The sequence below is a fragment of the Odontomachus brunneus genome, unplaced genomic scaffold (genome assembly GCF_010583005.1).
Source record: "Odontomachus brunneus isolate Ranch 3 - 2012 unplaced genomic scaffold, Obru_v1 Obru_scaffold_023, whole genome shotgun sequence".
Taxonomy (NCBI): Eukaryota; Metazoa; Arthropoda; class Insecta; order Hymenoptera; family Formicidae; genus Odontomachus; species Odontomachus brunneus.
This window is the reverse complement of record NW_022639473.1, coordinates 1273568-1298482: the sequence shown is the minus strand read 5'-3', so window position 1 is coordinate 1298482 and position 24915 is coordinate 1273568. Positions and strand designations below refer to the sequence as shown.

Here is a 24915-nt window from a genome sequence, read left to right as displayed (position 1 = left end):
TTCTCTTTATCATTTCTTTTCTGTATTTTCTGTATTATCATTTTGATGTATTGACTTTTTCTAATATTAATATAACTTATCTCTTATAAAATTATCTACATAGATGATTTTATTAAATCTTAACTGATAAATGAATTGAGATACAAAAAATTATTAATTTCCTCTCATCACAATTTCCTTTATTTCTCTTTATCATTTCTTTTCTGTACTATTATTTTGGTGTATTGACTTTCTCTAATATTAATTCAATTTATCTCGCTCACAGGGAGCTCGTTCGCGCAGCGTCAACTCGTCTGGGAAGTGCGCGAGACATTTTAACAACTTGCTCATTTACCTTGCTTTCATGATTTTTATTTCTTCGTGTAAGTACACAGAAGTGTGAGCGAGAAGTAAAGCAGTATCGTTTATGCCGGTCGTATTATTACACGCGATGTACACAACGCGAAAACCCCACGTGGACGTAATTTATCTCTGGCGCCACACACCCATACACACACGGTTACTAAATATTGTTGACAACACGGAGGAAGAGGTTACGTCATCCTGAGCGTCTTAACGCGGCGGAATGCAAACAGGCCGAAACGACACCACACTCTCGTTTAATTACGTCCGAAGAAAAAGCCTCTTTCACAACGACGAAGACGACGACGAAGACGCGGCGCGTCAAATATTTCAACAAGTACAATAATTACCACAAATATTGAAATGAAACCTCTCATTTTACGATACGTGCACGCATTTGCCGAAAAAAATTATTACATCCATGTATATGTACCAATAAATTTTCTTTCATTTTAATTAATCCATTAATTAAAATAGAATTAAATAAATTGAATAAAATCACTCTATTAATAGACAATTTTATTTTAATGTTTTAAGTTTCACATTTTACAGTTTATTTAAAAATAAATTAATGATAAAGAGAATTAATAAACAAACTAATAATACAGAAGAGAATTAATCAAAATAAATGAAAAAAACTGACAAAAAAGAGAGAAAGAGAGGGAATTAATAATTTCCATTTATTTCAACTTATTTATTAATTAAAACTGAACAAAACTCACACCTCCATGAGAAGAAAGACGGACTAATGTTTGAATAAGAAATGCAGTGCAACGTGGCCTGTGGTTTGCACGAGAACGGCGAATTAGCATGTAATCGCAACATCGCAGCCGACACACTCGGCTAATGACCGCGGTCAGCCTTTTGTGCGACAGATAACGATAACAAATTCCCGGCGACTTGCAGCTTTCAAACGTGAGCATCGCCCGTGCACGCAGGTGCACGCACGTGCGTTTTGTGTCGATACATCGAACAAACGCCGCGAGAATGCCTGGGAGTTCGCGTAAGGTGCAACGCGCGCGAAGGGAGGTGTTAAAGGTGGAGAAGTGTCGTGTTAAAGTAAAAACGAAAGTACCTCTCAGACCACAATGAGCGTAAATAAGGCAGCTAGAATTTATATATAGCTCGCAGTATGTCTCAGCCGCAGGAATTTACGTGATTTAACGTGGATTCTTATTAATGAGAACGTCTCCCGGGAGTCGCAGACGTGTCGAATTAGCACATTAACGGGGCGGGTCCGGCGTTACGTAAAGGCTTTCGCCTTCGAGGATACATTCTAACGGTCGCGACATCCTTGAATTTAAATCCTCCGGACACGTGGCGTGTCAAAGGACTTTCCCGCCTTGACATTCTCACGATTCTCACGAAAACAAAACGCGCCGTCCGCCGACAGCGAGACGCCTTCGACAAGGTGATCGGACGCTGCTGAGGTCGCGGACGAGAGAGATGGTTTCAACGCAACCGAATATGAAATTAAATGATCACTAAAGGCTAAATCACAGGTGGGGCAATTTTTTTCTTATTTGTTTGCCGGACAATAACACTCGACATGTGTATACGATAAGAGGCGTAAGATCTTATTGGAAATTTACGCGAATCGCCATACCTTTATCACTACGCTGGTCCTACGATACCGAATTAATTAATATACTGCGGATTCTACTGGGGATCCTGAATTAATTAATATTCTATTAAAAAATATTATATTTCTCTCTTATATTCTGTAAAAAAATATTTTAATATAGAAAAATATGATTGACTTTAAAAAGTGATGTTAACACAAGTAATATGAAAATAAATGATAAATTAGAATGTCTACTTTTTTTACCGCCAAACCATAGTCCTACAATCCTGAGTTAATTAGTATTCGAAATATTAATTCTTCCTGTATTCTACAAAAAATAATTTCTAATGTTCTGAAAAACATGATTGACTATAAAAGATGGTTTTACACGCACGAAAAACTATTATAAAGCAAAGTCGGTATCTCGACCTGATAAATCGCGATCGTGATATCTCTGACTAATATATATAAGTTATAGCAAACAATAATCACTACACTAATCGAGATAGCAGTTGGAGACGTGCTTGGTACGCGTTGTCGGGAACTGAGAACTGGGTTGAATTATCTTTGTTGTGGTATGAAGCTAATCGCTCAGCTTGTGACTAATCGTTCAGTTTAGTCTTAGCACTTCGGTATCTGCTAGGTGGCAAGGATAACCCGGTTCTCCGATCGCGTCGGGGAATCAGACTGAGCTAGGTATTCGAATAAATTTGTATACGCGGCGTTTACCTCGAAGAGAGACCTCGAAGACAACAGAAGCAGGTGCCCGCCAACAGCTGCTTCTTACTTGTCTAGGAAGGCAAATGGAACAGCATGCGCTGTCACCAAGCAAGAAAATAAAGAATTTCCACTGTGTACTTTCGGCCACAAATACATAGAAGAAAAAAGAAATAGCGACAATTCCAATTTAATTGGACTGAGTCCTCTTGTTCCAACATCAGTATTAGTGAAACCAATGCGTCGCACTATGGTTTTAACAACCTCGAGTATTGGTGTCAATAATACTCTTGAATCGAGAAGATTTATGCCTAATTAGACTGGTGCTATGAATATGTCATTTCTTTCTCGGACACCAAGTATGCACGCACGTTTCACGTGTCATGAAAATACCTCCGTGATATGGATACTGTTATATGAGATGTTGTCGTTGTATTTGTACATAATCAATACTCTTCCTCCACTAAAGTGAAAAACACAACCTGTTTTGATTTTTTCTTTAAATGTCGAATCAGTCAAAAAGTTGTGTGTGTGTTTGGGAAGGAGGGTTGATTTTTAAGCCAAATTTCGCGTTCAATGAAAACAAGTTATCTATCGATTAGATAATCGCCGTCTATGACTGTCAGCAATTCTGATGAATTCCTCCGCCTGAAAAATTACCTGCTGATAAGTAATATTATCAGCATTATTACAGATATGTGACGCCATATGTATTGAACTTTTTGACCTGGTATTTAACACATCTACACTATTCTAATATATTTGTAATATTCCAGCTAAATCTAATCAGAAATTATTCAGTCAAGAAAAAGTGTGACGAGACGATCAGAGTAAATAAACTTGATAATAACGATAAATACCATAGTAATTAGTAATTGATTTTTCACAACAGACTAATTATTAATTACTATTAATTACTAACTGCTAATTATTCAGTCGAATGACACATAAATCTTATTCGATCGCATCGCCGAATTTTTCGGTGGCGTTCCCGTGTTTCCTCTCAAGACTGATGCAATAAGAATAGACGAGACTTCCGACCACGTGAATGCACGTGGAAATGAACCCCAATCGGGGAAGCTAAATATCACAGAGAGAAAGAGAGAGAGGGAAAGGGGGGAGAGAGAGAGAAAGAGAAACGATAAAACACGCGGCAATCATCCACGTGGCGATCCTACCGCTTCTCGTGAGAACTCTGAGAGGAAGTCAGGGCCGTACATGCCGTGCCATGGACATCTGCCAAAGTTTCGAACTTTCCCCTCTTTTTTCAGGACTCTTCCTCCGTTCTCGTTCGGCGCTCACGCGTTTCGGTCGCCTTTATGACGCCCTTAGCAATCGCTTCTTCCTCCTTTCTTTTACTTCCTCACTTCCGCCTGTTGCGCGTCACGCAACAATAAGGTCATCGTGCAAGCCGTCCCTTTGAATGCGGGGGGAGTGCGAAAACTTCTTCTCTCCCTCCTTCACTACGGGGAAACGCCGGGAAAAATGCGAGTCGCACTCGGAACTGCGACGAGTGTCCTCACTTTTCCCCAAAACATAACAGAACATAATACAATTCCTCGCAAAGTAAATGCACTAATCGCTGGACAATCAATTGACAGCACTACGATAGAATGTTATGCAAAATTTAGTTGCGAATACGAAATTTCTTGCGCGATTAACATGTATATCAAAGATTGGGCTATTTCTCAGAAGTAAGTATCGATTAATTGCATATCAATTTTTCTGACAGTAAGTATTTAATGAGCGAATGATCTTACAAAGTAAATGCATCGATTCCTGGATACTGTTCCACGTAATAAATTTTTTGCGGAGTCAACAAACGAAATTAATAGTTCATACTTCAACTAAAAACTTGAATCATACTATTCATGTTTATAACTTACAACGGCCTCATTCTTACCCTCACGGAACATTGTGCCCAATAATTTCTTTGCCCTTACGTAAGACGTTTCTTTCCCGCATTAGTAGCCACGAGAACTCTCGCAGCGTCTGAAATATTAATTATTTTGCACAAAGTATAAATTCCTGGAAATGAATATTTGGGTATTGCAACTAGAACTTCAAGATACGAGAAAAATTTTGCTATCTTGTGTTAATATCGTCGAGCCGACTTAACAGGACTTTGAAATTAATGAGAAATCAAACACAATTTCCCACAAATTTTGAAGAAGGTATATCGTTGAGGAAGGACTATCGTCACACGATTTATCGCACGATATCGTAGCGAGAGATGCTTTTTATCGCGGGCGGACCACCCGCTCGAAAACTACGAGCCCGTACGTCGTAACACCTCCGACGCGTCTGACAGGACAAGATATTGGATCAATGCAAATACAGACCCGGCCGCTTTGGTCGCGTGCGAGACGGCCCGACACAATTGATCCTTTCGTCAATTTTCCCCGAGCGCAGGGGACCAGGTGCATTCGTTCATGGCTGCGTCAGCTGCCGGGTGTGCTCCACCCTCTCACCACTTCGGCGACTCTCGCGCTCGCGATCACCCCGAGATATGATGGCTCGCGTCCATGTCTTCACGACGACGCGTGCCATCTGAGTCTTCCGGAAATCGCCGTGGAGCATCCGACTCCGAAGATTGGAGTTCCTCTAGTCAGAGTTAGGACAAAGTGCGACTATTCCTTATTGGTCTCCATTCTGTCCGCCATTTTTAAGGGTCACCTGAGTGGGAGTGAAAGGGAAACTCTAGTAGAGAGAGGAATGAGAGAAAAGCTCTGAAGTGCGCTGCAGCTTCTCTCTCATACACTTCTTCCCTACAAATGGCGGACAGCGTCCTGACTCTAGCTTGAGGAACTCTACCGAAGACGATGACGTCGACGAGGTCGTGGTCGGTTGAAACATGTATCGGAGCTCTGTTCAAGGAGACCATTCTTTCATCTCCGGTCCGCGAATCTCGCGGTCGAAACTCGTGAATGAACGCGCCGGACTCTTTTGCATAATTAAGTGACCTTCGTTATTCGTTCGTCAGCATTGGTATGCGATATGGGAAAAAGAAGAGGACGAGGAAGTAAAGTTACGTTATCGTGTTCACGTGAAATCCGCAACTTTGTGTTTCAAGAGTTCTCTAATGGGCTTCAACTGAGAAGTACACCACGTGTCATGTACTTTAACTATTAGTTACAAGTGTCCTATTTGTAGAACATAAATGACTGAATAAAATTACTTGGTTAATATATAATTTCAATTTTATTTCATATTTATATTCTAGGAACTGTAATATTTAAAAAATTTACTGTTTCTTAGTAAAACTGACCTTACAGACAGTCTATTTCTGTATTGCTAGAAACATAGAGTAAAATTTAAAAGAATTTATATGAAAAAAACTATAATATTCTCTTCGTCCACAATTATGTAAAATTTCCAGCAATTTTTAATAAAATTTCGAGCAATTTTTAATAAAATTTCGAGATTCAATGAGATGTAATAAGATTTTTAAAAAATTTTTGAAATTGCCAAGTCTCCCTGCAAATCATCATCATATTGCCAGACGAAAACAAGTGCTTTTTTAAATGACCGAAATTGATCGTCTTAAAATCTTCTGATAATTTTCCTGAAAAAATTTCACCGCCAAGCAACGACGATGAGAGGCTTCCCAAGCGATTTTACGTTAATTCAATATTTATATTGTCTGCGACGGTTCAAATGTCACATGTCGTTTTCATTTACTAACGGTTCAAACCGCAAATAGAGAGACCGGTCGAGAAAGCAAATAAGAACCCGTCAAGAAAAGTTGTCGCAATCGCGACTAGAAAGTGAGAAAAGCAAGAAGACATGAATTATAGTCGGCATGGTTGGTTAGATCAAACATCGCTCGACGCGCCACATTATTGGCGGCTTGTCGCTTCGTCAGAAAGATATAAATCGTAGCTAATTAACGGGCTACATCGCCCGTTGAAGTGTCATCGAAATATGTAACTAATTATGTGCATACGTTCCTCGACGATTTCACGGCGAAATTTTACAGTCCGTCGCGATGAGACCCACGATTTCGTCATCAAAATTCCTCCAATTCGCCAAGCAGCATTCGTCTACCGTCCTAATGATTCTTTTCGATCCCGCGAAATAGACGAACCTTTCGCGAATGAATGTTTGGTAGAAGGTCGTCGGCATAACGTGGAGAACCTGTTTCGATTCGTGTGTGATCCACAGTGGATTAATAATATATAACTGAAATATCACGATAAATATCGATAGATCGGAATTTGTATTCATAACGTGGAGTTACGGGCGATTAAAAAACTCGAAAATTGTCGATTTATCATCACGGAGACTGAAACGTGCATTATTTTCCTCTCAGCTCGAAATAAACTCTGTTTTAATTTTTTAACTTCAGGATTTATAAATATATAAATATATATCTATTGCTGGTATACACAGAGAAAATATTGTAGAAAATCAAATCAAACTTTTTAACTGACCCAACATGTTCCTGTAATCCTCAAAAAAAAATCTTCAAAAATCTATTAATCAAAACAGCTTAAAATTACTTTTGGTAAGATCAACTTTTGTTATTTTATATCCATATTTTGTTACATTGGAAATTTTTTAATTTCAATTACTATTTTATTTTACTATATTGTAAATTGAAATTTATAGCATTTAACGGAAACAGATTCATTGACCAAATAATTACCGAAAAGAACAAAAAATAAAAAAATAAATTTTCTTATTAATCCAACACATATTTATGTATCTCACAAGTAAACCTAAAAGATACACTCCGATTTCTTTCTAATTTGGCACAAATGTAGAAGTACAACAAATATTTAGGTCATATTTTTTCATTTTGGCTCACTTTGAGTTTTGCGGGTAGTTTATAGCTTTTAATGTTCTCGCTCCTATTATCAACAAATGCAGTAAAAATGCATAAGAAATAAAATTGAATACAAGATATAATTAAATAATTTTAACAAAATCGACATAGCTAAGACACGAACCATTTTAAATTTCTTTAGCCGAGATTACAACCAAAACATTTTAAATCTGTGTTAAATTAGTAAAAAATGATTCGAATCTCGATCAAACCGAGGGAGAGAAAAAGAGAAATCCGGCAATTTTAATTAAAATTTTAACAAAATTAGCATATCTGATACACGAACCATTCTAAATTTCTTTAGCCGAGATTCCAACCGAAATATTTCAAATCTGTGCCACATTAGTCAAAAATGGTTCGAATCTTGGCCAAACTGAGAAATTATTTATATAAATAATTTTTTCAACTTTTTACATGTTTTATTTAAACATTTTATTATTTATACAAATAATTTTATACATTTGACTTCATATTCATTATCAGCAAACCAAAAACGCCTGTATTTTGTATTCAATTTTATTTCTTATGCATTTTTGTTGCACTTGTTGATAATAGGAGTGAGAATATTAAAAAGCTATAAACTGCCCGTGAAACTCAAAGTTGGCCAAAATGAAAAAATATAACGTAAATATTTTTTGTATTTCTACCAAATTAGAAAAAAACCGGAGTGTAACTTTTGGGTAAGTTCACTTGTCAATGACGGATTCGCTTCTTTCAAATCTTAAATTCCGTTTCATATGTAAAAAAGGTAACTAAATAACAATGGAAAAGATGGCATCACATAGAGCCTTATACAAAAAATAGCATTCCACAGACAAACCTACCTATGCCTCGGATGAAAGCGTCCTTTTCTTCAACGTTCTCAGTTACCAGAAATCCCAGAATTCGACATTTCAAGATGACGTAATGCCACGTTACCCATGTCAATATCACCTAATGTTTCAACGACCACCCGAGCGAAACTCGCAATCGAGCCGAGTGGGCTTTGCGATTTCGAGGTATTCGCGAGCGGAAGACCGCGTTGACCAGAATATCGGCCCTTCTTCCGCCCAGAGGCATGGATATATTTTAATAAGACCACTATCCTCGGAAGAGCGACGGAGCTGGCGTGAGGCAGATAAGTTCCAAGGATGAATTCACGCGCCGGTTCAGACACGCATGGCGACGACGCGAGTCCACGGGGTAAATGCAGATAAGTAGGCATACGCATGTGTGTGTATGTGTGTGTCACACACACATGTACGTGTCACACACATGTACGTGTCACACACATGTATGTGTCACACACATACACAGAGACAGACAGACACACACCTAGCTACACACGTATTTATACACACGCGACTGTACGGCCAGCCAACGACATCAGGGTGGAAGTCTTTACGAAAGACATCTGGCTACCACCTGCCTCGATGCCCTCGCACTCGCTCCATCAAACTTCCCCATAATAGAACGCTCCCGAACACACGCACCCGCTCTTACATGACGCACATGTGAATGCGTGTGCATCGTACGAGAGAGCGTGCGACTAGTGTATGTGTAAGTGAATGTACGCGCCCGCGTGCGTGTGTATGTGTTTACACGAGTGCGTGTACATGCATGTGTACGCCAGTAATAATCGAGTGATCGCGTTTCTCTCGTTTCCCCCATGGGGCGCTGCGTAAAAATACAGGTTTACCCGGTATATGCGCGAGCGTGTTTCCACGTTAACGTCACGGATCAGGAATTAAATATTCACGCGCTCTTGCATAAGCGGTCTCTCGACCCCGCGCGACATAGACAATGAGAGTATCTGTTTTAATTATTATACGTCGAATCCAGTTTGCACGACCTTCTTTCCATCCATCCATCCCTCCCTCCTTCTTCTGCGCCCCTTCGTCTGTTGCCCCGTCCCGACGGTCCGTCTAAGAACTGTTGGAGTACACGTACGCTAATGAGAAACCGGTCGCTCGTTGAATGATCGTCTGAATTCGCGTTTATTTTCCGCGCGACTATTGTGCAAATAGGACGTAATTATTACATTTCACAGTATGCGCGAGAGAGCGAGCGTGCGATGAGAAAAAAGAAAGATTATGCGTGTCTCTCGTCTCTTGCAACGGGCATATTAAAATTAGCTCGACCACCTCTTCGAAACTCCGCGAATAATATATCTTGCAGGGGAAAGAAGCAACTGTCTTTCTTCTTCAGTTGCGAAGACGTCTTGGAGTTCATAAATTCCTTAAGTTCCGCTCATCGGTAATACCCCGAAAATTCAACAGTGAGATTTACGTCTGAGTTGGCAAGAGACCCAAGAAGATCCCTGGCTTCCGAGACTCTCTGGCTTCCTTGAAAAAAGATCTTACTCGAAATGACAGAAAAATGCACTAAAAGCGACAGGGAAAGCGACATCACTTGATAGGGAAGAGGAGGAAGAGGGATCACAAGAATGAATGTTTAAGTAATTTAAATTTAAAGTCTATTCTGAATCCACATACAAATGAATGTTTCAATTAATTAGAATATAATTGTTATGTAGCTTATTTATATATTTTCTTCGCTATTTTCAAAGAAATCCCTTCCGTATATATATATAATAAATAAATAAATAAATAAATATTCGCTCAACACAATTCGGAGTACAGAATAGTGAATTCTCTACACTCTTTATAGATAAAAAATCATTCAACCTGGTCGTCATTACTTTCCAACTGGAATTTCACTCAGAGAAATTTAGAGAGAGAGAGAAAATACGACTGAATCCTGAGACGCCTACGAAAACCCTTGAAGACTTCTCTAACTAGAAACCGAATCTAAAAACTGGACATCGGGCTTTCTTCTTCCAAAGCGCGGATACGTAGCCAACAATGTATATATATTAACCAGTCATTCACCGAGCACGTCTACTCTAGTGAATCGTCTACTCGACGATCCACACAGAGGTATACATACACACAGGCATAGAGAGACGAGTGCGTCGCGATGCGCAAGGCAGCCGCGTCCACGAGACGGAGGGAAATTCATTCGGCGGCCCCTCCATAGAAAAAAAGGCGGGAAGTCCCTCGGCAACGCGCTCTTCATCCCTCTCTGGCTCGCCGAGGCGCGCCTCGCCATAACATCATGGCCCGCCTTTTACCCTCGCGTTCATGCGAGCGATTGTACATCGGACGAGCCACCCGGTGCTCGTTCCCATGACAAGTGCGATGGGTATTTTCACTCGTGAATCTTTAATTCCACCGTGGGAATCGCGGCCACCACGTCGGCAGATCGGGCCCGACGCGGTCCGTGCGCACACCTTGTGTATGTAGCGTGTATTACGCGAGCAGAGCGCACGCTCCCCGTGATCCGATTAGATTACATCTTCCGCGGCGGAGATCCGCGCACAAGGCGGTCCATTGTGTTGCCGTGCGGAAGTTCCTCTCGGAGCGAGCGGGAGGAACGGGTGAGTACATACGTACGTACATAGGTATGCGCGAGATCGGCCGGGTCCCGTGGCCCTTGAGGGAAAAAGGGAAAGCTCGACGCGATGGGGTTGCATTGGGTCACTCAAGAAGTTCGATCTTCAATGCTTTCTCCGACGGCAAACCGGTCAACCTCTTTATGATAGAAATATGCGAGCCTTGCTGAGGGTCGGCGAACGATCACAGACAACAATAGCGCGCAAAAGAAAGGTTAATATCCACTTAAAACTGACATATACAAATTAACTACCGTTGTTTCATACGCAAGCAACGATATATGACTTGGTTAGAAAAATTTTCGAGTCTTGATTTTCAACAAATTTGAATAACTTTTATAACAAGTTGTATAATCTTGTTTGAGTACTATAATAGTCTCATGAGAAGTATAAAATGATTATTTCGATGATGATATTTTCTTACGATATTTAAAACCATCATATTCTTAATCCAGTATTTTGTGCTTTCCATTCGTGAAAATTATTTTTGAACAATAAGAATATTTTTTTTCGATACTTAAGTTTTTAGTTCATTTTTTATATTTTTTCTTGTCTTTACACCACAAAATTTTTACCTCTTTTGTAACTAGAGTTACTATAAATAGGTACAGTTGCTACAATATTTATACGAGTAGTTTTTTCAAATGACCGAGTTAAGTTGAATATAACTTTTAGATTGACTCGACAGAGAATAGAAAATGTAAAAGAGACGTGAGGAAAGAAAACCTAAGTCTCGAGTCTCAAATTAATGGCAAGTTGAACGCGATATGAAAGCACGAGACGCCCGTCCCACGTTGACCCCCAAAAATTGGTCAAATTCGCGCTCTCGTCGGACAGGATCGTTCCCGTTGACTACGAGAGAGAGAGAGAGAGAGAGAGAGAGAGAGAGAGAGAGAGAGAGAGAGAGAGAGGGAGAGTGTGTGTTCTCGGCCGGGAGCAGATGCTGAAAATCAAGTTCGCGCCCTCGATCGGCATCGCCGACCCCGCCGGCGCCGAATCAATATCGAAAATAATGACGGAGAAGAAAGAGAGAAGAACGGGCTGCGTCCCATCTTGAAAGAAGTCTCCTCAAGGGGCCCGCTCGCGAATCTCGCCGGCGACCCCTTTTCGAAATTTGTTATTTGACGTTTAGGGTGGCTTTTTCTGGCCGCGCCCTATCGCCCCGCGCACCCGATTCTGACGGAGTCTCAGGGCAACGACGTCTTGCGGCAGCTGTGCCCGGAGGACAACACCACGTCGGCCGCGACGACTCCGCTCTCCGGATTCCGTCGTAATAAAGGAACTAACTCGACGGGTTTAAATAACGCTTTAAATCGCACGCCTCGAGGACACAGGCGCAAAGTGCGTCGACTACTTTCCGCAGAGAGAAATGTCCCGCGGTAGTTTTCGGCCGGTGAGAAATCTCTCAGGATCCCTAGACTTCGTAGAATCTGAGAATGTCCTCGAGGTTTTTAATTCCGAGCCTCGTCTTTCAATTGCCGAAATATTACCGATGAAAAAATCGGGTGGACCAGAAAGTTCGACTCAGTTTACTATGTTCTCTTCGCGATATCTATGTTATATCTATGTTCTTTTACGACAAAAGTGTAGAATAAGTATAGAAGCATATGAAGATCAGCTAAAGAAGAATCACAGATAGGGAATAGGGACATGTGACGACACGTAGAGCTCGTGACGTTCGCTCTTCAATAGAAAATAACTCTCGAATCTCTCAGAGGGTCTCGCTCTATTTTTTTTTCCTCGAGAACCCATAAGCAGGTCGGAGAGCTCAGCTCTCCGCCGAGAAACCACACGCAACGTGAACATGATCTATTTATAGTGAGCGATGGCTGTTGCAGATTCATCAGATGTAACTGTATAATTAACGGAAAGGAAAAAAATAAAGTGAAGCTACGCAAATCGCACGTTTAACAATTCCCGGAGTGAATCATTTCAACACGTAAGAACCTTCCACTTCGACATGTTTCGCTATTACCATCTCGCCTACTATGAAATTTTCTAAAATTCGTTACATCAGACAACCTTCAAAAGACTCATATTGAAGACCAAAGGTCGCCTATTTTTCTTGTCCTGGAATGTGAACCAAGGATTTTTGCCTATATAACTGTCAGGTTATAACCTAGGCATTAATGATCTCAAAGCTAGGACCAATAATCGCGACCATCCTTGCTATTCACCCTAGGCTATAGTAGACCCTAACACGTACTTACTACACTGACCATCATTATAGTCATTTTTCACGATTATCGTATTTTCTATGTTATTCTTATAAAAAGAAAAGAAAAGAAAAGAAGTGCGCATAAAGTTATTAACTAATATTACATTAATGGTCTAATGGAATGTATTATTATGTTTCTTTCTGGCTACAATTATTTCATTCTATAACTTTTTTTAAATACATAAGTCTGGTATGCAATAAAAAATATCGATGTTAAGCTACGTCGTGTCGACTTATATCTCAACCCTAATTTTGGTCATTAATAATTCTACGTCAGCTCCGAGCTGGCCGAGCTATTTGTGCTTTTCACTCAAGAAAACACAACAGAAGGAGGTCTGTGTGATTCTTCGCTTTTCGTCCTAAAGTCCGTCACTCCGGCTCTCTGCAGTGCATTCGAATCTATCATGTTTTGTCGCACCATCGACCTTCAGTGCTTAGTACAACTTTAGTTGCGAGTCTCTATTGAAACCCCGAGGTAGTACGTCCTGAAGATAAAGAGAGAGGGAGGAGAGATAGAAGAAGAAAGAGAGGGAGAGAAGAGAAGTGATGTCTTTTGGGAGCTATCCGACTATATTGGACGAAGTATCCGGCCCGAACACAGAGAGTGGGGTAGAAAGAAAAGGGGCGAGAGCCGACAAACATCTAAACGGACGGACAGGCCGGACAACTTCTCGTTGCGGGACCACTCGCAGTGTTGTATCCCTCGTCTGACCTACGGCTATCGCGCTTTTCAGCGCTGGTCGCTTAGCGTTCGGTCAGGAAAAGGGAACAACGAGAAAGAAAAAAGGAAGAAGAGAGAGAGAGAAAGAGAGAAGACCGCCATCCGTCTTCCCAGCGGCTGGTCTCTCTTCTGCTCCCTCTCATTCTCTCTCTTTTTCTCGCAGGTCTACAGCCTCGACAAGACAAAAAGAGGGTGAGAGGTAGACTAGTCCACGAGGAGATTTAAACCCGGTTCCGAGGCCACTGGGAATATCTGAGCATCATTTATTTCGTCCTTCCCCGAGAAGACTGCGCCTCATCTCGTCTCGTCTCGTCTCGTCACGTTACGTTGCGTCCTTTAAAACTCGCACGTTGGGACGCGAGGTTCTCCTTCGAAGAGTTGTCACTTCACCGCGATCAGTATCGCGCGTTTGCTTTCTCGCAGTTCTTCTCTGTTCGCTTGACTACTTGCGTTGGCACTTAATTGACGTTCGACGCATATGCGTTTACTTAAGCTGCCGTTCAAAGAGAACAAAAGCGAACATTACATTGCCTATCTGAGACGTGTTGGACGATTCTGGCTCGTACTCTTTTAAAGTAAATCAGTAAAAGGAGTATTTTCACCGATAATCAGGGAATATTCACTGCTATTCCGAGGAAACGTTCTCTCACCTCACTGCTCCTTCTTTCTTCCTAAATTTCTCGGAACAGAATCTCAATCAGATCGAGTGCAAAGTGATAGTATTTTCACTTGAAGTGGTAGTGAAAGTATTGCCACTCGAAATCGAGAAGAAAATCGTTTATCGAAAAAAAAATCGGTCGAAAGATTTCTCGGCTCGAGAGAACGCTTCGGGATATTCCGCATAGGGACGCGATTTTCGTTTAATATTCGGCAAAACCCGTGAACGCGCGCAACCCCCACAATACAATCTCTATGCCGTGTCATTAAATATTCATAGGATACTCTAATCAAGCACGTTACTTAATGAGATACTAGATAGATAGCAAGCACGTTCCTATGAATATGAATTACGCGAGAAAGATTACCAGAAAGAACGTTACATTCCTGTCGCATTCTTAAATCGTCGAATTTATAAGGCACAATAAATTATGACGCTGTAACGCGCGCGTTTCAAGACATTCGTTTCGCTGTTCGTTGCGCAAAAACAATTACTCAGTTACACGTTACGTCATTCGGCGCCACGTTGAGAGTCTGTGAAATAAGTGGAACCAATTCGAATCTTTCATACGTGTGCCTGTTGAGAAAAATAAGAGACACGCGCTATGATACGTATATTTTCCGAATCTTTTTCGAAAACTCATTAAACGAACGTTTGTAATTGCGCTGCTAGACTTATAATTGAACCACCAGTCGTAAATACAGCGCGTAAGTTCAGTGAAGAGTACACTGATTGTACTTTAGAGAGTTTCTTTCATCTACATCTTCGAACGGCACAAGAGATTCACCATCAATTGGGATAGAAATTCAAGAAAAAAGATTGTTAATTTCGCCATAGATTATAGTCATTTTCGGCGCCGATTTTTTGTGATTCTAGCGACAAAGTAGTAGCGGCATACAGTTATTATCAATAGTAGGGCACGCTATAAGGGGATGGGATTTCTGACTGTAATTATTTCACTATGCAATTATAGACAGAAACATCAGCGACGAAGACAACGTGAACACCAAGATTGAGCTCGATCACGAGCTCGTTCGATCTAACCGGCAGCCGTTAGACGATCAAAATAACCGGAGAAGAGACCACGTTGGCGATACATTACGAAAGATCGCGTAAACACGAGATTATACTAAGTATTGCGACGGACTCGTTCATCGACTCTTGCTCGCTATCGCGAGTATTTAACCTAGATTTTAATATCAGACTGCTCTGTTCAAATTATGGCCGTAACATGCAGAAAAACGTCAACAAGATTCGAGCAGTGAAATAAAAATATCGATTCCCGGAAACATATCTAACTCTGAACATTCTTATTGTTTTTAAATGCGAATATTTAAACTTTCAACGCAGAGTATATATTCTCTCTATATTTTAAACGTTTTTAAATACCTGTATTTAAAGATCAAAACAATGAGAACGTTCAGAGTTGGGTACCAATGTTATTAATGTTCAAACATTGATAGTTTTATTTTACTCTGAGCAAATTGAACAATCATAGTCGAGAATTTCCACATGACAATTCTATGTTCTCGATAATTGTCAAATATGATTGGTCAGCTCACTTGGTGCTCAAGATTTTCTGTATGCCATCAGCTTAAGCAGCATTTCGCTACTTAGAGATGCACGGTGAAGTTAATGAGAGAGTACTGAAATCAGCTACATATATCATCTTTCTCTCTTTCTTTCTTTCTCTCAGCAATCTCACTCGCGATAACGCCACATCCTTTGATATCAACATCGCATACGCGCATTTTCGTCGTATGCTGCGCATATAGTGCGCATATCGTTACACTAATACACACACTTGCGCCCGCGATATCGTCGACACAAGCGACATATGACATCGCGGTCACCTCAATCATGAATATTCGCGGAGTCTCGAGCGAGGAAACTCGAGCTAACGAAGCATTTCACAACGTTAGGAAAAAGAAACTCTTCATTGATTTCTCGTCGAAAATAAATCACCCAACCTCTTTGCCATGAATAATCTCTCATTTTCCTGAGGAAATCTTAAGGGAGAGTATAGAAAATCACACGATAATCGCGCGTCAAGTTATACATTGAGAAAGATGTACTTGATATTTGTAGCTACAATCATATAGTGAAAGAATTATTACTATATTTTAGATATCCGCAGTATGGTGAAATGTTTGGTCTGGCTTCCAACTTGATGCCATGGCCTTTATTTTTTGTTTTTTTCAAGCTACATACAAATACACAATTTACATAGAAATACACAATTTATTTGTGGGGCATTTAATTACTCAATTCAAACGCGGCGAATGCAATTCGATAACATAATCACGATTGTCGCTCGAACATCAGAAAGTGCGTACTTAACAAGTCCAGATTAAATATGAAGTACCACGAATTGACGATTGTAACTTGATCAGCCGGGGAACAAAGCGAACCGATTATCTGATTCGTCTAATTTTAAATGTAATTCGCGCAAACTCCTGTTTCCAAATATCTGATAGTCTGATATGGATTCTGTGTTCTTTAAATTTCTAGGAGTTAAATTTCATACAAAAAATAATGTAACAGCTTAGTCACTTAAATTTGAGTTATTTTTCAATCGGAAAGGGCAAATTCTATACTCTAAATCGTCGAGAACGATTGCTCTCGTAACAAACCGCTCTAATGATCGTGTTCCAGGGAGAAGCTGTGAGCGAAGAAGAACTCGGCGCTCCGAAGAACACTTTACTCTCTTACAAAAATAAAGACAAACAGTTATGAATCAACAACAGCAAAAACAAAATCGTTTCGATTACTTACGCTTCCGTAGGTGGTGGCGAGTAGAAAGACGAGTGATAAGTGATGATGTCGCCGGTCTTGGCTGACATGAGCAATCCATTCGGTAGTATATCCATTATAAGCGACGATTCTCGTAGGGGAGGTGGACCGATGACGAAACGTGGGTGGGCAGGAGAAGGAAAATCCGAGACAATACCGGCGGCTGCTAGATCGCGAATAAACGCGCTTCCTCTCTCCCTCTTTCTCTCTCTCTCTCACTTTCTAACACGTGCTCTAACTTCTTGGATCTCGCGACACACCGACGAACACTTCAACAACGACTTGCTCGAGCACACTAACACCTCTACGTGATGATCGCACGATTCATTGCGAGCTTCGTCTCTCGCGATTGTCGCGCGAAATTACCGCCGAGAGTGCGTCTCTTCCGCCGATAGAGACAAACATACAGACCGACCGATCGCTACACGGCCATGTTTACGTAGCTCTCCCTTTCGTCCCGTCGTAGGTTCGTCCGTCGGGAGCGCTCGTTACATTCTAACGTGTCTCGACGAAGGGGCTCGCAGGTGACCGATCGAGTCGCGTGCTTTTTTCCTACTTCTCCCCCCTCTCTTCTACCTGCAACTCTTTCTCCCTCTCCCGCCTCTCGCTTCCTTTGTCTGCCTCCTCTGCCCCCTTGATCCCTCACTCACTCTATCTCCCTCTTTCCTCTTGAGACGATCGATTAATCGCGGATATCGTCCTTATCGGTCGATTATCGAGGCGCGTATCACATGGGAGGAAACCGACGGACGGGACACGCACGCGTCGCGACGATCGGCACTCGCGTCGATTACGTGGATCAGGGAAAGAGAGAGAGAGAGAGAGAGTCCTTAGTCCAGGATAACAGCACGTGGACGACACGCGCGCTACAGCATCCTCGCAGAGCTCGAGGATATGGCGCCGCGACGCGTGCTCGAGGAGTACACCTGGAGAGCAACGTCGACGACTGTGCTCTCCGAACGGCGGTTGCCTGCCAACTGGTCGGAAGGTGCGGAGGTACCGCGGCATGGAGGGTCTACCATGACGCGGTTGTTGCTAGAACGAGGCGCGGCAAGCAGAGGAGAGAAAGCATGGGAAGGGAAGGGAAGGGGGCTGACGACCCCGAGGCAAGAGAAGAGGGACCGAACGGTACGAGGGAGCCAGCATCACGACCCAGAGAGGTGCGGAGCGGAGCGGAGGTGCCGGTCGTCCCTATGAACTTGCATGCATACCGCGCGCCCTGGGACGTGCACGCGCGTACACGCACCCATAAGAGGGAGTCGCTGGCCGCCGCAGAGGTAAAAGCATCAATGTCTGAAAGCGTCCCTGATTTTGATCACTTTTATCGTTCAAACTTCTGGATAAACTTGACCCCACACTACTAGCATCTTTTTTCAACGCTCGTTACTAATACTCGCCTTTTTGGCGCGCAAAAAACAATTCTGTTGGTGCAACCGAATAATCTTCAGGGATCAGACGAACTCGGCTGTAGGAAACAGAAAAATTCCTTTATGAGGCTTCTGTATAGTCAATTGTTCTCAGTTGCCTCAACCGAGTTCTAATATCATTGAATGTTCAGACGAATATTTTCGGTTGCGACAATAGAAATATTAGTTTTCATAACAGAGATATTGTTTCTGATCATCTAATTTTCAGTTAGTTCCTATTTGGTTGCAACAACTGAAATTTTTTTTGCGTGTACTTATACAAGAAAATGTAAAATATGTTATGGAAAATTCGCGTAAATGGAACAATTTTAACGTAGTGGAGAGGATAGTTTCTAAAACATATCTTGAAAAGGGTGATATTAATAATGTAGAGTTAATCAAAATTCCAATGCGGAATAAAGGTAGTTTTTTATATGTTGAAGTGTCAGTTGTGATATTCATATGTTAATTTTCATGAATTTGTATATACCCTTTGTAAAATAACTCTAAATATCACCTCCGCCCTTAACCACCCAGAGATCGATTCGCGTTTACACACACAACAAATATAATAAAATTTTACGAACGTGAAATTAGCGTTACGGTCCACGACTTCGCGCTTGATCGAAATAACAATCGGGACTCGATGCGGTATACGCGATGGTTCCTTTATTGTTGTTGTCGATCACGCAGGATCGTCGTAGCTCTTTTGCGGGATTTTTTTGCGAAATTCGCGGTCTCTCTTCGTGTACGTCACGGGCGAAAGAACGAAATTGAATAGCGGATTATTGAACTTATTGGAAGGATATATAGGGATGGTTTCCGATGAAATTTTCAGCGACGAGCTCGGCTTTCAGGTCAGGACCTAATTCGCGCAAAATTTGCTTCTCCTGCTCTACATTTTGTGTAGGGTGAATTATCTGTCTCGCGCGTGGTATGACATCTGTTACGAGTGAACTGCTCGCAAAGAGCTGTGAAAGAAACGGACGCTCTGGAGAGCAGTACTTTTACGGAACGTGAAGGAACGCTTCGTTTGTGAGAATGTAATTTAACAGCGACGCGTACCTCAAGACCCAAAGGTACTGCGCAGCTCGTCTTTAGGCTACATCTACACCGTTGCACATTTCGAGCATGAGGATACAGAAAACTCGGCGGGAAACGTCACGAACCGACGAATTTAAGATTTATGATGCGACCCCTTATACTCTTCACATATGGAGAAATTAATAGAAAATAGAATAGACTAAAATCTTGCTCTCTATATTTCTTCGAGTGAGATTCTACTCGGAAAGTAGAATGATAGTCGAGTGATACCCGAACTCGAGCGACTTTTCAGTCATCGTGAATTCACCCCACTTTGAGGGAATATTTTCACTCGAAATTGAAGAGCGAACCTGATGCGCGCCGTCGTCACAGGAATAATGGATCGAAACACTCACTTGAATGAATGAAAATTTCTTTCCTCTGAATTCCAACTAAACACACTCCCGTGATTCCGAGTGTATTTTTATTATTGTCTCGAGCAAATCTCTTTAACTCAAATATGAGATTTCATTCCAAGAAATTCAAAGAATATTTCTACAGTACATTTCACGAATGTTAAATAAAAAGGAATAAATAAATAGAGAATGTTTAGAATAAGAGCGGCAATAAATAACACACACACACACACACACACACACACACACACACACACACACGCACGCACACACACAGGAGCAACATGCCGTCTGTCTCACACATCTTGTCGTTCAAAAATTTCACCTAACTTAACGCGGTGTGAACGGGACCTTAGGTGAGGCTTAACCCGTCGAGGGGCATAGCCGGAGAAATAAGTGAAGGAAAAGAGCGCGAGGAGAGGAAAGAATTGGAAGAAAGAGAGGAGGGACGGAGAACAGAAAGAGAGACGAGTTTGTGGTAACGCGGACGAGGAAGGAGAACGTGAGAAAGACGAGGAACTGCGAGGAAGGGACCCGGGGGCGCGTCGGAGTTGAGCCGCAAGGTCTCGTGATATCACGTAGTTTGCGTTCCGAGAACTGATCGAAACCTTCACGGAGCACGACGTTAGAAAAATCCCGATTCGATAACGCAAAATCATCGTGGAATCCACCGTCCACCACCTACACGCGTCGCGCCTCGAGGAATACCCGGTGTTCCAAATTCTGAGAGCAAGACAACCTGAAGGGCAAGTCGACATTTCAATGCAACGAGTCTGGGCCCCTTTATCTTACCAAGAGCGCCGTTATTTCGTCAAGAATCACGTATTTCCCCCCCACCTTCTGCCCAGACTTGCTGAGTAATTATGGCTGGTCGGGTTATGGCCAGAAAATAACGTGCACTGTGACTTCACAACGCGGTTAGAATTTTTACATTATCATTATTATTATACTTTTATAATTATTATTATTGTTGTCGCTGTTGTCGCGGATATAATCACTGTCACAAGAACAAATTCACCCTAATCGATTGAAACATCTCACTCGTATGGATAAAAATTCTACTTCAAGCAAAATCAAAGGCATGTGCGCGTTACTACCGCGTAAATCATGAGTTATATTCGATATTAGTGATCTAAGGATCACGATTTTTCAATAACTTAAACTTAGATTGAACCCTTCGCGAACAATGTTGAGTCTGTGAGATCTGAGTAGATATTCGATCGCTCGCCAAAAGATTCGAGAAAATTTAAAAAAAGAACAAATCCGTTTACAGATTTTGACATTATTGCGCTAATATCTTACTTTTCTGTATCTCTGATAAGAAATGTGTCCAAAAATATTAATTCTCAACAAAGTTACGACAGTTCAAAGTTCCTCATGGGTCTGATAGACTCAGAAAAATATGATTCGATGTGCAGGATTAACTTTCAATTTTGTTCGAATCCATTAAATACAAATTTGTACAAATCCATTGTTGGAACAGAGTTCAAATTCAGATCTAAGTTTAATTCACTGTTAAAAAATCGGTTAATTAATAGCCAGATGTTTTGGTCTGTTTCGAATTCTTACCGACGATAATCGAATACTTCGTGTGTCGGACTTGAAAGCTTTTCAAAGAGAAAGTTCAAAAAAGACGATTCTGCCTCGTGAACGACACGACGCGTTCACGTGAAGTCACCTCTCAAGGTGCACTGAAATCCGCGTACGCTAACACCGCGGCCGGAAGGAATCCTGCAAGTGAGGAAGAGGGGAAGGCGCGAAAGAAGAGAGAGACTACTCGTCTCGCGTGACTCGTCCTGGAGGAGTACGCCGGTGAAGTTCGCTTCGAAATTGAGAGGAGAGCATATGCCGTGCCGTGGCTGAAAGGATATGCAAAATCTGGAAGAAAGGACTTCCTCCTGCGTTGCGCGACGCGCATACGGAGGTGTGAAACCGCGAGGGCGAAGCGTGCGCTCCGTCTTCTTCTTCTTCCTCCTCCTCTTCCTCCCCGACGGTTCCGTGAAAAGAACGCCGGGCAAGAAAAGGAACAAGAGAAGGACCAAGACCAAGTCCAAGGAGAAGAAGAAAATCAAGATGAAGAGAAAGGGATGCGAGGGGGAGGAAAAGAGAAATGCAGGCGCAGGTACACGGCCGTGATGATACACGCCGACGGATAGATGCAGGTTCCGTGATACGGACAGGTTTTTCCCGCCAAGGTGCACTGGGACCTCTCCTCTCAGCGCCGCACGCCGCCTTCCGGGTTCTCAATTCGGTAAAAAAAAGAACAAGAAGAAGAGGAAGATCGCCGGGCGGGCCCCGGCTCTCTCAGGACCGCATAACTGAGAACCGGCGGCAGCGGCCACCCGTGGTCATCGCGGATGAACGAAAAAGCGTCCAGAGGACGCTCTTCAAATAACGGACGTGCACGTACCCGTGCATCGACTACGTACGCATGCATGCATGCATACAGGTATGCAGGCATGCGCGAGAAACGCACGACCGGCCGTGCGTTTTCAGAAATCACCTGTTGTACCACGGCGGCTGCGACACGAGGCGCGATGGGTCCCAAGAGATCGCGCGGGAGATTGTGAGAGGGTGTTTATACATGCCGGGACGTGCAATTTGCCGAGCACCATTAAGTGTATTCGCGATACATTCTTCCGATCACGACAGCCGACCAAGAATGTGTCTCGCGACGGCTCTCGGTGTGAAAGAGAGGTCATACGGAACAATTTCAGGGTAACACTAAAATGGGAGCACAAGACGGAAAATTTTTTATCTAAACGTCGTTTCCGCTGCATCACGAACGTCTGGATGAGTTTTTCACTATTATGTCGCAAACACATCTCCTTAATGAGTATCAAAAAATACTGAACAATATTTATAGTGTTTTACTAATAATGTAAGAATATGCATTTGTATATCACAAATAATATATAGGAAAAATGCTAGTCTTCAATATTCGTTCATGTGGTCGTTTCTTTTGTTAACAAGTTTTTAACAAAGGACAGTTCACTCAGGATTATGTCCTTGGCAATATATGCCAAGATCGTTAACTTTTGAGGAGACTGTATTCACCTTATGTGAATACTTAGCTGCGCGGATACGCGGGTGCGCGAAAAAACTCCTCGGCGCGTCCTCAGGACCGTCATCGACGAGAACAAGCCGAAGCCACGCTCTACGAGGGTGCGATCGTAGGGAGAAGGGCGCGCCGGTTCTCATATACGTGTTTCCGAAGTGCATCGAATTTGTACGCGGGGCCGGGCGTATGAACTTAAAGAGCCACATGCGCCGGGCCCGGTGTCGGTCCCCGGGCCCCGCGCGCGCTCTCTCGAACCACCGCACGCTGAATAGCGTGCATCCATGGCGAGTGAAAGAGATGGGGCGATCTAAACCAGGAGGGTTGCGCCGCTCGCTCGTTCGTACGCGTCTGTTCCTGTGAACGAGGCAGCTGTCTCCCGTTTGTTTCCGCGCGCGTTCTTTCGAGATGACCGACAATAACGACGACGACGACGACGACGATGATGATGACGATAAGAACACGTTGTCGTGACGTCGACCGACTCGTCGGTCGTCTCGCCGACCGAGTGTAAAAGATGCTCGGACACGTACTTAATCCTGGACATTCTTATTCGTTTGATCTTTAAATAAGTTTTAAATTTCCTACACGGAGAAAAAACAATACGGTTGATCCATACAGAAATCTGGTTGTGCCAACCAGATTCAATAGTAAAATACGGAACAACTATTTATGTGGTTGCTGTAACCAAAGAGCAATGGCTCTTATGTTGCAGCAGTTAATACAAACGCGGCTTATTACGCGGCAACTACAAATGTATATACTCAAAACCAGTTTTCATATGTATACATCTCTAGCTGTGCGTGTAGTGAATTGCATTTGTTTTCTTACATCGCTGCTTTGCAATATAGCATTGATTAATGCAACTACATCGATATTTAGCTTGTCTATGCAAAATGATTCCCTTACTAATTTCTGGCTGCCACAACCAGATCACGCGCAACTTCATTGATGTAGTTGACACACCAAAGTAAGTAAGTCAAATCAACCATACACATAATTATCATACAAAGATATGTAGAATGATGCAGCTATTTGCTTACAACTAAATATTTTTTGTTAGGTGCACCACATCTCTTTTTTCCGCAAATATACATATACATATATATTTTATGTTGGAAATTTAAATATATTTGTATTTAAAAACCAAACCAATTTTATATTGAATATACAGGATGTCTGACAATTTATGACACACTGTGTGATTAAATAAAACTCAGACTGAACACAAAATTTCTCTACCATTTGGCAAACAACCATGTAAAAAATTTGGTGTTATTAAAGAAAAAGATTGGTGATTGGTCACACGCGATATGGTAGATAAGTTGTGATGGCGACATTTGTGCTGTGTGTACTTGTATATCAGGCCAAATTGAATGAAAAAGTCCTCTATTATTTCGCAAATAAACACGCACGTGAACTTTTGGTTATTAACTAAAAAAGATTGATGCATTATCATGCACAATCGTACATCGATTTTCTTTAATTAACCAAAGATCTACGTGGTCGTTTGCAAAGTGGTAGAGGATTATTTTTTCTGTCTTATCTAACCCACTAATCTTCTTTAATTAACAAGTCAAAATTTTATATGATTATTTGCAAAATAGTAGTGGAATTTTATATTTAGTTTCATAAGTTCTACTTGCACACAACGTTTGTGTCATGAATTGTCAGACGCTGTGTACATGTAATCTACGCTGAAAGTTTAAGTATTCATCTTTAAAAAAAGAAAAACAAA

The 24915-nt window shown here is 41.8% G+C and overlaps 1 protein-coding gene across 6 annotated transcripts in view; it reads right to left on the bottom strand.

Moving 5' to 3' along the window:
* Positions 1-24915, bottom strand: part of LOC116842282 (myb protein) — a 44202-nt gene that overhangs the window by 14739 nt on the left and 4548 nt on the right. For 4 of the 6 annotated variants that reach the window (XM_032811249.1, XM_032811253.1, XM_032811254.1 and 1 more), the window contains exon 1: positions 17257-18266. The exons of 1 other annotated variant lie outside the window; for it this stretch is intronic. In XM_032811249.1, coding sequence (XP_032667140.1) covers positions 17257-17351 — 95 coding nt within the window. In that variant the 5' untranslated portion in view covers positions 17352-18266. Of the gene's footprint in view, positions 1-17256; positions 18268-24915 lie in introns of those variants that run through there. One more of the 6 variants, XM_032811250.1, reaches the window with a different exon arrangement.